General features: G+C 34.5%; 2 protein-coding genes across 2 annotated transcripts in view; one reads left to right on the top strand and one right to left on the bottom strand.

Moving 5' to 3' along the window:
* LOC107698922 (C3a anaphylatoxin chemotactic receptor-like) overlaps window positions 1–10,381 on the bottom strand; it is a 27,720-nt gene extending 17,339 nt beyond the window's left edge. The window contains exon 1 of the mRNA XM_016500062.1: window positions 10,303–10,381. The gene's annotated coding sequence lies outside the window, so the exon portion shown is untranslated. The remainder of the gene's footprint in view (window positions 1–10,302) is intronic.
* A 2,373-nt stretch (window positions 10,382–12,754) lies between these two features.
* Window positions 12,755–13,556, top strand: part of LOC107698898 (junctional adhesion molecule B-like) — a 19,685-nt gene continuing 18,883 nt past the window's right edge. Inside the window, exon 1 of the mRNA XM_016500032.1 lies at window positions 12,755–12,910. Coding sequence (XP_016355518.1) covers window positions 12,877–12,910 — 34 coding nt within the window. The 5' untranslated portion in view covers window positions 12,755–12,876. The remainder of the gene's footprint in view (window positions 12,911–13,556) is intronic.

Here is a 13,556-nt window from a genome sequence, read left to right as displayed (position 1 = left end):
GTGTATATATGTATATATATATATATATAGAGAGAGAGAGAGAGAGAGAGAGAGATTGATAGATAGATATATAAGATATGTATTATTAATATAATTTTATATTTAGAACAATATTATACTATATGTTATTATATATACACACACACACATACTGGTAAAAAAAAAATGTGTAGCCTGAATGCACTGTAAGTCACTTTGGATAAAAGCGTCTGCTAAATGCATAAATGTAAATGTAAGAATAGGCTTTCGAGTTCATCGACAATGTATACAAAAATATACATATTAAGTTAATGCAATGTTAGGCTATATATATATATATATATAATTGTATATTTTTTGTACATTTATTTTTATTTAAAGGACATAATTCTGTTAATATACTAATTTATATTTATTTTACTTATTTATAATAGTTTATATTAATGTATATATATAATCATTTAATATTATTGTACATTTGTTTTATTTAAAGGACAGAATTCTGTTAATACAATATTGTATTTATAAATTTTTCATATTCATGCATATACAATAATAGTAATAATAATTTAAAATGTAATAATTTTATACTAATGTATACATAATAATTTAGAATTTTTTATTTCTGTAAATGTATTTTTATGTAATGGAGATGATATGATCTCATCCACGATATAGTATCAGTTTGACTCGGAAACATTTCCCTTCATATTCAGACATCATAGCAAAAGTGAAAACAAGCACTGTGTACTTCCCTCTTTAGTGAAAGTTTGATTTCAGCCTAATTTGAGCCAGCGTTTATACTAAGTGAGTTCCTGATGTCAAGAATTAGATGCGAACCCGTAACCTTCTCATGGTTTGCGCACAGTGTGGTTTCACCCTGGACTTTCCAGAACCAACACAGTGTGTGAACTTTCTCTGATTAGGGAAGTTTATGCCATAATTAACCTTCTCTGACATTCTCTCCATCATCATGTATAGAGACACGCACACGTTCCAGTTCATTCATCATTCGTGATGTTTACTTTTACTGTTGCTTTTATTGATTTGACTTACAAATTCTTCGGAAAACATAAAAATCTAGTCGACTTAATTATTGAATTTCAGTTCAAAAAATACACAAACATCAAAAACATCAAAATGTTATATAAATGCTGTAAACATGAATGCTTTGGAGCGCAGACTTTGGTCTGTTTTTAAAGAAGACACTTCTTAAAGACTATTGTTGAAAGGAAAAAAGCGAAGGAAAAAGTTTGAGAAATGCACAAAAATACTATTTTAAAACTTTATATGAATATATCTTTTGCAAAACATGTTTCACTCCGAAAATGAAGAAAATCAAAGCCATGAATCTGAAGTTGTGTTCCAAATTTTAGGTTGATATCACAAAATAAGAATTGTCTGGGCGCAGTACCAAACGCTTCCACTAGATGAAATTTGTTTCCAATTACAGTCTTGAATTTGTCAATGATAAGCGACAACATTAATCGTGATGCATTATTATTTTCTTTAAAATTACCACAGACACACTCACTCACTCACTCACACACTCACTCACTCACTCACACTCATACACACACACACACACACAAATACACAACACATAATTAATTTCTCAGTGCACACATACAAACCACACTCTGATATACCAACACCCACACAATTATAATTACATAATATGAATTTAATAGGCCATTTTTTTCCGACAGAAGTAGAAAATAGGAAAAAGTGAGTATTTGTTCCATAAGCCAAGCCTGATAAAATGGTGACATTTTTAAAAATGTTAGTAAAATTTAATGTATAAATAATAATAAATTTTAGTTTTATATTTCTGTAAATTGTGCTTTATTTAAAGGACAGAATTCTGTTAAAATATTTTTTATAATATTTGTATGTTAATATAATAATAATAATTACAAATTTTATATTTAATATTTTTAGAGGGTTAAATGCTAGTTTGTGTACATAAAGTCAGTGTTGTTTTTTTAAAAATAGTAAAACTTTGCCAACAGAATTAAGCCTGTTAACAAATAATGCATGATTGTATGCTTAAATGGCACTGGGATTAAATATTTAATGGTTTTCAAAAAGGACATTTTTGTCCTCGAGGTCCTGAGCATAACTATTTTCTATACAATTTTTGAGTGTAAAATAGATTTATGAAAGGGTGAAATATTTAAATTCTAATAAAAACACATTACTGAGAAAATGCTGTTTGCATTAACAAACAGCCTAAAATGTCCCTAAGTTTGCACACGGATTAAGGGGACGTCTGGGACTTTCCTTATTTGGTGTGCACTATATTTTCAATGAAATAAAAAGAGAAAGAAGCCCCACTAAGAGAAATGTCCACATCTGCCGTTCCTCTAAATGATAACCTGAGCGTCGCAGCTGTGATGAAAGCGTCTTACAAGAAACTTTAAATGTCATGCATGCATGAAGTCAGCACATGCAATAGTATGATGCATTTCCCCCTAACTCTCTCTCTCAGGTTTACTGTGGGGTCGGCCACTCCTGTATGCTTCAGTAAATTTAGATCACCACAGACAGGATGCAGACCTTAACTCTTTAGAGACACTGGAGCTCGTGTAGATTTCATGGGCTGTTTGATGCACAAATAAAGAGAAAGGAACATCAGACTGTGACGCTGATTCAGGAACTTTTTGCACGTTATTCACTTAACCGCGCAAAGAGACGCCAGTAAAAACGCTGTAGCAACGTTATGGCAACACCCTAGCAACCATATAGCAACGTTCCAATAACAAGTCAACTCAAGTCATCTTAGCAACCACTAAAACACGCTAGTAACCACAAACCAATTTCCAGGCAGTCACTCACATTTTGTCCTGGAAATGTACAAGTTTTATATTTATATTTTTGTTTTTTATTCATTAAAATGTCACTGAATTATTATTATTATTAATATTATATTATAACTCCAAATTAAATAGATGAAGTGGATTCAATTGCCATGAGTAAAAAATATTTATTTCTTGAATTTAAAATGTGTTACTTTGGATAAAAGCACCTGCCAAATATATAGTAGTGAAAATTTGGAAATATGTATTTTTTTTTTTATTCTGCTCACCAAGGCTGTATTTATTTGATCAAAAATACAGTAAAAATTGTGAAATATTATTAGGATCCAAAATAGATATTTTCTATGTGAATATCTGTTAAACTGTAATGTATTTCTGTGATGCGCAGCTGTATTTTCAGCATCATTACTCCAGTCTTCAGTGTCACATGATCTTCAGAAATCATTCTAATATGCTGATTTGCTGCTCAAGAAACATTTCTGATTATTATCAATGTTGAAAACAGTCGTGCTGCACGATATTTTTGTGGAAACCGTGATACATTGTATTTTTCAGGATTCACAGATGAATAGCAAGTTCAGAAGAACAGCATTTATTTGAAATAGAAATCTTTTGTAACATTATAAATGTCTTCATTGTCACTTTTGATCAATTTAATGCGTCCTTGATGAATAAAAGTGATAATTCTAGCAAATCAGCATATTAGAATGATTTCTGAAGATCATGTGACACTGAAGACTGGAGTAATGATGCTGAAAATACAGCTTTGATCGCAGAAATAAATTACAGTTTAACAGATATACACATAGAAAACAGCTGTTTTGAATTTAAATATTATTTCACAATTTTTACTGTATTTGTTCAAATAAATGCAGCCTTGGTGAGCAGAAGAGACTTATTTCAAATTTTGACCAGTAGTAAATGTGAATGTTTTCCCTATATATGAAAGTATTTGTGAACTGCTCTTTTAAGTGTGAAATGCGGTATGTACTAGAAACCTCGGGAAGTACCCCATCGCCCACTCGCATAAACACACACTATACCTGGCCTTTCGATTATTACTGATCGAGCGGCTCTCGTCCACCTGTCACTCTGATCTCATCTCTCTGTCTCTATATGAATGAAAGCTCTTCATTAAACTGTTATGGGTTTTTTTGCGCTTCATTGAAAAGGGAAGTGACATAATGGTTTATTTCTCACGGTTGAACATCTGGATGGGGGTGAAGAATTACTCACCAGAAATGTGCATGCTTTTCTTGAACACTCAGAATAGTGTTTATGAACATAGTGTTTCTCAAATACTCAGAATAGTATTTACAAGTGTAGTGTAATCAGAGTCCTAATTTAGTTTTCTTCCAGTCGTCATCCTTACATAACGCTCGCCGTCCACGCGGAGCGCTTGGGAAAGATCCTGCGTATTGGAAGTTTTGTTCTGACCACATCAATCATATATACGAGCAGCGTAGGCTGAATTTCCAGCTTTAAGGGGCGTCCCCTGTTTCTCCAAACGTCCCCTCCCTCTCGCTCTCGTCGTCTGATGTTCTCAGCCACAATAAACCACTCATTTCCCCTTCGAGCTTAACTGTCTCCTCACCGAAGAGTCACACTTCACACTTCAGTCACACTTACATGTTTGGAGGTCACTGCATTCGGCTCGAAGCATTAAAGCGAGTGTGACAGTTAGCATGCGCACTTTACAAACACACACTTAAAAATGAATGCAACTGTTTGCATCAATCTTTTTAAGTTAAGACAACCAGTGTTGGGGGTAACGCAAGTTACGTAATCAGATTACTTTTTTCAAGTAGCTAGTAAAGTAATGCATTACTTTTTAATTTACTAAAGCAATAAACCCCAAGAAGCAGTGGTTTACAGTGAATTTATAACAGCTAAGGGGCGTTGTTAGGCACGACGCAAAGCTTAGGTAAATTCACTGTAAACTACGGCTTCACGAGGCTTATTGCTTTTATAAAACGGTTATTCCATATACGTAGCCAGGTTTCACAAAATAAAACAGAGCAAATAAAGTGTAATGATACACAATGATAATGTTGTACTGACATGAATTTACTTTTCCTAAAGCTGGAGGCTTTTGGTGTGAAAGGGCTTTTTACATTCGCCAAAAATAAAACCTTTTATCTTAAAAATAAACAAGCAAGCACTGCCCAGATTTAAAAAGTAACGCATAAGTATCGTAACGCATTACTTTCCATAAAAAGTAAATAAGTAACATAATTAGTTACTTTTTAAGGAGTAATGCAATATTGTAATGCATTACTTTTAAAAGTAACTTTTCCCAACTGTGGCGGAACGGAAACCAGTCGCCACGTGATTAATTACGTTGTTGATAAATCAGAACAAATGGATAATTAGGGACACACTATTTAAAGAGGGTTATGACTTGGTTAATGCATGACGGAAGTGCGCGAAATCTCTCTGCTGCACATGGTACAAGCACAACGCATACACTACACACACGCCATGTACTTTTTTTTTTTAAAACTCTGACGCATTACACACAAACACGCTATGCACGTTATACAAACAAACCCGTTACACATGCATATAATGATGTGAAATGTGGATGTTTTACATGTCTAAAGCATATAAAGTGAATAAACTAGCCTTTATCAGCCCACCTTTTTACAGAAACGCTGAGAAACCATAAAAACTCATCTTTCTTTGGTCCGAGTCGAACTGTTTCCTCAGTTCAGTGACTGTTGGAGGAACTGAAGCATTGAATCAGTTCATTCATTACAGAATCAGATATGCCGCTATTTCAACTAATTTCTAGTCGGAGTGACTGTCAGGCGTCTGAAAGTGAGTTTTGATTAAATAACTTGTAGATCTGTGCTGCTTGAGCCAAGAACTGAGTCAGAAGATTCAGTCTGATCTTGTCAATCGATTCACTAAAAATAACAGGTTTTTGTTCGCAAACCAGAAATCCGGAGGCTCTGGATTACAGATAATAACATTATAAATTATGTTCAGTTTTTGCACAGACTGATTGTTTCGCTTCATAAGACCTCAATATATAACGTCAGGAGTCATGGGTGTTAATTTTGTGTTGCCTGTATATGTTTTTCCGACTCTCAAAGTGATGGTTCCCATTGACTTACATTATATGAATCACCAAGGAGCACAGTTTCAGCTAAAAATCTTCTTTACTGTTCTACTCAAGAAAAAAAGTCACCAATAATGCAGAGATTTGAGTTTATATTACACACAATATTAAGTTGATGTAATGATCAACATCATTCTATCATCAGAACATATCAAAATAATGTCTGCAACTAAAAAGTTTTAATTAAATCATCAATAAATTAGAATTTGCAACCATGCATTTATTTAGGTTGTGGTGACATGTCTCCTGCATTACTTTTTAGAGGTGTGACCTTGCAAGCAATATCAACCTTTTATGTCTAGTGCATGACATTTATACACTTTTAAGTGTGACGTGAGTGTCCAACATTATTCAAATATGTTTTAAGCTGCTGTATGTATTGTTTACGAATAACGTTATTCATTACAAATGCAATTTAGGTGACCGCGAAGAAATATAGAGCTGAGTATCATCGGCATAACAGTGAAAGCTAACACCGTGTTTCCTGATGATATCTCCCAGGGGTAACATGTAAAGTGTGAAAAGTAACGGTCCTAGTACTGAGCCTTGAGGTACTCCATACTGCACTTGTGATCGATATGATACGTCTTCATTCACTGCTATGAATTGATGGCGGTTAGATAAGTATGATTTGAACCATGCTAATGCACTTCCACTAATGCCAACAAAGTGTTCTAGTCTATTCAAAAGAATGTTGTGGTCAATAGTGTCGAACGCAGCGATAAGATCCAGTAGCACTAATAGAGAGATACAACCATGATCAGATGATAAATGCAATTTAGGTGATCAGCTGAGGTGAAATATTAACATGAATGTGAGAATGTGTCAGTGTTTGGTGTCTCTCAGCATCACTGGAGCTACACGAACAAAACCTGAAGATCAAGATGTTCTCAAGCATCATCCGAGATGATCCATATGGAAGAAGAACATCTGACTGTCTGAACAAATAATCAGATGATCAGTGACACTCATTAAAGTACTTATATTTCATTAGTCACATGTACACTACCGGTCAAAAGTGTGGGATCAGTAAGACTTGTAATGTTATTTAAAGAAGTCTCTTCTGCTCATCAAGGCTGCATTTATTTGATCAAAAATACAGAAAAAAAAACGTAATCTTGCAAAATGTTATTACAATATAAAATAATGGTTTCTATTTTAATATCCTTTAAAATATCATTTATTTCTGTGATGCAAAGCTGAATTTCCATCATCATTACTCCAGTATAAAGCGTCACATGATCTTCAGAAATCATTCTAATATGCTGATTTATTATTAGAATTATCAATGTTGTGCTGCCAAATATTTTTTTGGAAACTTGATACTTTTTTCAGGATTCTTTGATGAATAAAAAGTTAAAAAGAACAGCATTTATTCAAAATATAAAGAAACTCATGTAAAAAACAAAAAAAATCGTTCTGATTCCAAACTTTTGACCGGTAGTGTATATATTATCCCAGGTTAAAACTGAAATCTCTGAGGAACGTTTCCAGCGACTTGTAGCTGCGCCATGAAGAATTAAAGCAGAACTGTTTTGAACAAATTCAAAGTTTTGAATTTAAATGTAAAAATGTTAATTTTAAAACAATGTAATAAAGCAAACTGAATAAGAAACTTGCTTCATCCCAGTTAAAAAAAAGGTACGCTTCCATAATGTAGTTAAAGTGCTCTATTTTCGCGCACTACTTTTGTACTTAATATACTAAAAATTAGTACTTAAGATCAACTAAGTGTTTATGGCGAAGAGATACATGGTGCTGGAAACGTTCCTCAGAGATTTCGGTCCATATTTACATGACAGCATCACGCAGTTGCTGCAGATTTTTTCGGCTGCACATCCAAAAGGTGCTCTGTTTGATTGAGATCTGGTGACTGGAATAATTGTGAAGTCCTTGTCACGTTCAAGAAACCAGTTTCAGATGATCTGAGCTTACATTGTGCGTTACCCCCAGAAGATGGGCAGACTGGTCATGAAGGGATGGACTTTATGCAACTCAATACTCAGAGTTAATTAAGCAGTGCAACACTCAGGTAAGCTGTGGCGTTTAAACGATGCTCAAATGGCACAAAGTTTGCTGAGAAAACATCCCTCGTGTCGTTACACCATCAGCAGCAGTCTGAAGCAATGGATCCATGCTTTCATGTTGTTAACTCTACATGCTCTGGTCCAGTTTTGATGAGTTTCTTGTTGGCACTCGGTGTCGTTTTCTGCTGCGGTAGTCCATCAGGTTTGACATATTGTGTGTTCAGAGAAGATGCTCGGTCATAACAAGTGATTATGAGAGTTACTGTTGTCTTTCTATCAGCTCAAACCCATCTATTTTCACACAGATCTGCTGCTTACATGATATTTTCTCTTTTTCAGACCATTCTCTGTAAAACCTTTGTGTGAAAATCCCAGTAGATCAGCAGTTTGTCAAATACTTTTTGACACGTAAATCAGCTTTCTTCCCCATTCTGATGGTCGCTGCCATATATTTGCATTAATGAGCAGTTGAAAAGAAATGAATCCTTTTATTCAGCAAGGATGTGTTAATTGGTAAGTCTTTTGAAAAGACTTATTGGAAAAATTGGAAAGAGATTTATTGATAGTAAGGTTATCTATTTCAAATAAATGTTGTTCTTCTGAACTTTCTATTCATCTGTGAATCCTGAAAAATAAAATGTATCACGGTTTCCACAAAAATATTGTGCAGCACGACTGTTTTCAACATTGATAATAATAATAAATGTTTGTTAAGCAGCAAATCAGCATATTAGAATGATTTCTGAAGATCATGTGACATTGAAGACTGGAGTAATGATGCTGAAAATACAGCTTTGATCACAGAAATACATTACAGTTTAACAGATACTCACTTAGAAACAGCTTTTTTAACTTCAAATAATATTTTACAATTTTTACTGTATTTTTGATCAAATAAATGCAGCCTTGGTGAGCAGAAGAGACTTCTATCAAAAACATATATATATATGTATATACACGGTATTCTATGTATATACATTTGGTGTTTACAGTTTGAGAACGAGTCTAACAATATGAACAGAAGTGATTGATCAAATAAAATGAAATGTGCTGCCATATGAAATTCTGAATTGATGAATAGAATTAAGTGACTGCAGCTGTAGTTTAGTATGAAATGCAACTGTGACACTTGAGTTGGAAACGACCGCTGATGTGTGTTTATGGCTATTACAGCAGATGACTTCAGAAAACATCCATTTCTTCATGAAGTTCTCAGTGGTTCATGATGAAACTTTCACTTTTTCAACATGAAGATCTTCAATCCTTTCGTTTATATGTTTTGACACGTGTGTGTGTGTGTGTGTGTGTGTGTGTGTGTGTGTGTACCTCTTATAGGTGCTAGAATGCACATTAAACATTGATTTCTTTGCACAAAGTTATTTGAAAACTCATTGTTTTGGAGTACACCCCATTTATCCTAGTTAGTAACATGCTGCTCACTGAGGCTGCATTTATTTGATAAAAAATACAGTAAAAATTGTGAAATATTATTATCACTTAAAACACCTGTTTTCTATGTGAATATCTGTTAAACTGTAATTTGTTCCTGTGATCAAAGCTGCATTTATTTGATCAAAAATACAGTAAAAATTGTGAAATATTATTATCACTTAAAACACCTGTTTTCTATGTGAATATCTGTTAAACTGTAATGTATTTCTGTGATGCGCAGCTGTATTTTCAGCATCATTACTCCAGTCTTCAGTGTCACATGATCTTCAGAAATCATTCTAATATGCTGATTTCCAAAAATTAATTATTAGAATTTTTTTGGAATAGACAGTTTAACCCAGTTAGTTTGGATGGTTAAGCAGGTCATCTGAGGTAAAATGTGGAAAATTGTGTGAGATAGTCATTTAGTGAATAACAGGTTCAGCCCAACCAGTGAAAATCCCTGCTTGACTCATGCCAACTGAAATAATCACAGCATCATTGATGATTATTGATCAGGTACAGAACAGTATACAAAGTGGCATAACTGAATACGAGACAGCAACAATAAATCAAAACAAACACTAAGCTGTGTCTAGTGTCTGTCATGTTAATGATTGATTGCATCATCATCTTGAATGTTAATGCTGTTTTTATTTATAGCTTATATATGATTCCGTAGTTAGTGAAGGAAAATCCCTAATTGGAGTTTTACTAATATTAAAACAGGCGGTAACACTTATAATTGCCTAGATATTTTATAATAGTGAATTATTGATTTCAATCCTCTCCAAACGCCGGATTTGCATAGGCCGGTATTTTACCCCATAAATTTCCGTTGGTGGGGATTTTTTTTATGACTCACCTACTAATATATATATTCTCTGTTGCTGAGCGAGGAAGACGTCAGACAAAGACAGACCTGTTTCAGATGATGGGAATATCTCAAAAACGTCTCTCGACTAAAAGCAGCAGAGTGGCAGAAATACATCGGCAGAGACGAAGGATGTCACAAAGGTAAATGTGTTTCAGAGCTCTGAAGAAAACCACATGCTTCTGCTTCTTCTGCTGCTGCGGTGGCTTTACCTTTCCTTCCTGCTCTTTACGGTTTAATGTCTAAATCAGCCAGTGATATCTGAGACAGACAGACTTCAGATAGCAGTTAAAAACAGGGGCAGCTGTGAATGTGACTCAGTGTTGCCAGCATTTAAAGGTCACCCTTCTAAACTGGATTGATTGGGAGGATGTGTGGGCAAACGGAGAAGATGCAAACCACACTACTCACACCTAGTTTTAGGACTGACTGGTTTGCATTTCTCATCACACTCCAGACCTATAAAATCGGATGCCTCAGTGTCTGTTTTTAGAAATGCATTTATGTAATGACTTTGTTTTTGTTCTCCACAGCTCCAGATCTGGACGTGATCGCGGCTCTAAAGTGTCCCAGTTCGGGTTTAATGCTAATCGTGATAGGGGTTTGTGCTACTGAACACCTATGCTGTTAGCATTAGACCTGCGCTGGCGACCGAACCTACAGAAACACTGAGGATCACAACTAAGCTCAGTCTAGTTACGGCTCTAATAATAACCCAATAGTGGAGTCGCACTTGCAGCTTCTGTCTGAACTGAAATCCAGCAAATAAAAGGAACCTGCAACTATTTGATTTGTTTGATTTGCTGGATGTGTGTTTCTCATGCATTTTTCCACAATGAACAGATTTAATACTTATTGTAGTGTTGCATAGCTAATATTCATGCTTCGACCAGAACAAAAACCACGTGCATTTAAATGATATTTTAGCCACCCAGATACCAGTTGTGGTTTCTTTCTGTAAGCAGTTTGATTCCTATCGAGCAGCGCTGGTGGTGTGTTAGTGGTTCTTCTAGTAGCCTAATCTGAAAGTTACAGGTTTGAGTTCTCGAAGAAGTGAATGGGTAAGACCCCTGGTTTGCACATCAGTAAAGCACCAGTCCTCAGCGGGACAGTCCCTGGAGTAAACATGATGCAAGAAAAGCACCTTATGCACTGCTAAACCCTATAAACAACAACCACAGTAACTATAAATACAGCATACACACTAAAAAATAAAGCTTCCATAGGAGAACTATTTTGGGTCACAAAGAAACTTACAGTTATTAAAAGAGCATTTCCTCTTTTTTTTTTGGCAATGAAAAGGTTTCATGGATGTGAGTGCAGTGTTAGTTTGTTACTTCGAACGTGGCTCAGCCAATCAGAATCAAGGACCGGAACTATCTGCTTTATAAAACATCATAAATCTGTGAAGTTTGTATCATTTGCTTGATGTCAGTGGATTTAAAACAAAGCATGCAATTTACATTTTAAGGTCATATGGATGTGGTTTTTCTTTTGTGTTGCAACATACAAGACATTAAATTGTAGTTAAAAAGTAGAATGGCAATAAATCAGCTGTGAATTAAACAGCTTAGCAGTTTCTATGTAGCAGCAATATATGCTGAGAAACCTCCCTTACATTAAATATGATTTGCTTTCATATATTACAGTATATACTTGTAAACAGTGCTGTCAAATGATTAATAGCATCCAAAATAAAAGGTTTTGCTTACATAATATATGTGTGTGTACTGTGTCTATTAAATACACACACATACAGCATATATTTAGAAAATATTTACATGTATATATTTATATTCATATAATTTATATCATATATTTAATATATAAATGTAAAGCATTTTTCTTAAATATAAACATGAATGTGCGTGTTTTTAAATCTACACATGTACACACACACACACATGTAGACGAAAACTTTTATTTTGGATGCGATTAATCGTTTGACAGCATTGTAAATATTTTATATTTTAATTTAATTAATAATGAAAAATAAAGATATTAAAAAATATTTGATATATTGTACTTTTATGTTATTTTAGATAAATAAGAACAATTACTTAGACTATTTAAAAAAGGTTTCAAAATGGCTTTGTGTATTTTTTTTTGTTTGTTTATCTTGTTTATTTGTATTTATTGCAATCATGCCATAGAAAAACTATTTTGGTAAATATATATCATTTATTTAAACATATAATGCAGCACTGATAATGCCTGTTTGATATTTTAAGTTTAAGTTAAAAAAAACTGAGCAACTTGTTAGCAAATTATAAACTAAAGGTTGTATTTGTGTTCTTTTAGTCTATTTATATTTTATTAAATAATCTGTGATGTGCGTTAATAAAAATACTATTAGACTAGAAAGCTGTTCTTCTAACAGCTATCATAATAAATACATAATAATATATTGTAATTGTTTTTAGAGTGTAACGAAGTATTTTAGAGCTTGGTAAACTCAAAGCGGAACCCTAAACGCGCTCCGTCAGCGGCGGATGTTTTTATCGCTGCAGCCGGAAGCTGCACAAGCATGTCGCTGATCTTCTCTGTTAGCAGCTTTATTTAGCTCCGTTTCCTCTATACTTTATGTGTATCTGTTTATATCGCGGATGATATTTTTGTGTGATGCTTATGGCTGTCTGTCAGATGCTTCAGCGCCGTAAGTGGATCATGATAAACACACAAATGACCAAACTCCTGACCTTCACACTCACACTATACAGTCTGTCAAAGAAAGCCACGACTGACAGATCTCAGCTTCTCATTTCATCACCAGGAAGCTGGATAAATCAGCTCTCCATTGATGTATGGCGTCTTTAAAGTTGTTCAATTTAAGTTCTTAGCAATGCATATTACTAATCAAAAATTAAGTTTTGATATATTCACGGGAGGAAATGTACAAAATATCTTCATGGAACATGATCTTTGCTTAAAACTTAACTTTATTTTAACTTGTCACAGATTCACACACACACACGCTCACACACACTCACTCACTCTCACACACACAGACACGCTCTCACTCACACACACACACACTCACTCTCACACAGACACTCACTCACACACACACACACACACTCACACTCACAGACTCACTCTCTCACACACACTTACTCACTCACACACACACACACAGACACGCTCACACACTCACTCACACAAACAGACTCACTCACTCACTCACACACACACAGACACGCTCTCACACACACTCACTCACACACACAGACTCACTCTCACACGGACTCACTCTCACACACACTCACTCACTCACACACACACAGACACGCTCTCACACACAC

The sequence above is a fragment of the Sinocyclocheilus anshuiensis genome, unplaced genomic scaffold (genome assembly GCF_001515605.1).
Source record: "Sinocyclocheilus anshuiensis isolate Anshui unplaced genomic scaffold, SAMN03320099.WGS_v1.1 scaffold1854, whole genome shotgun sequence".
In the NCBI taxonomy this organism is placed as follows: Eukaryota; Metazoa; Chordata; class Actinopteri; order Cypriniformes; family Cyprinidae; genus Sinocyclocheilus; species Sinocyclocheilus anshuiensis.
Note: the sequence above shows the minus strand (reverse complement) of the source record. Positions and strands in the feature narration are given on the sequence as shown.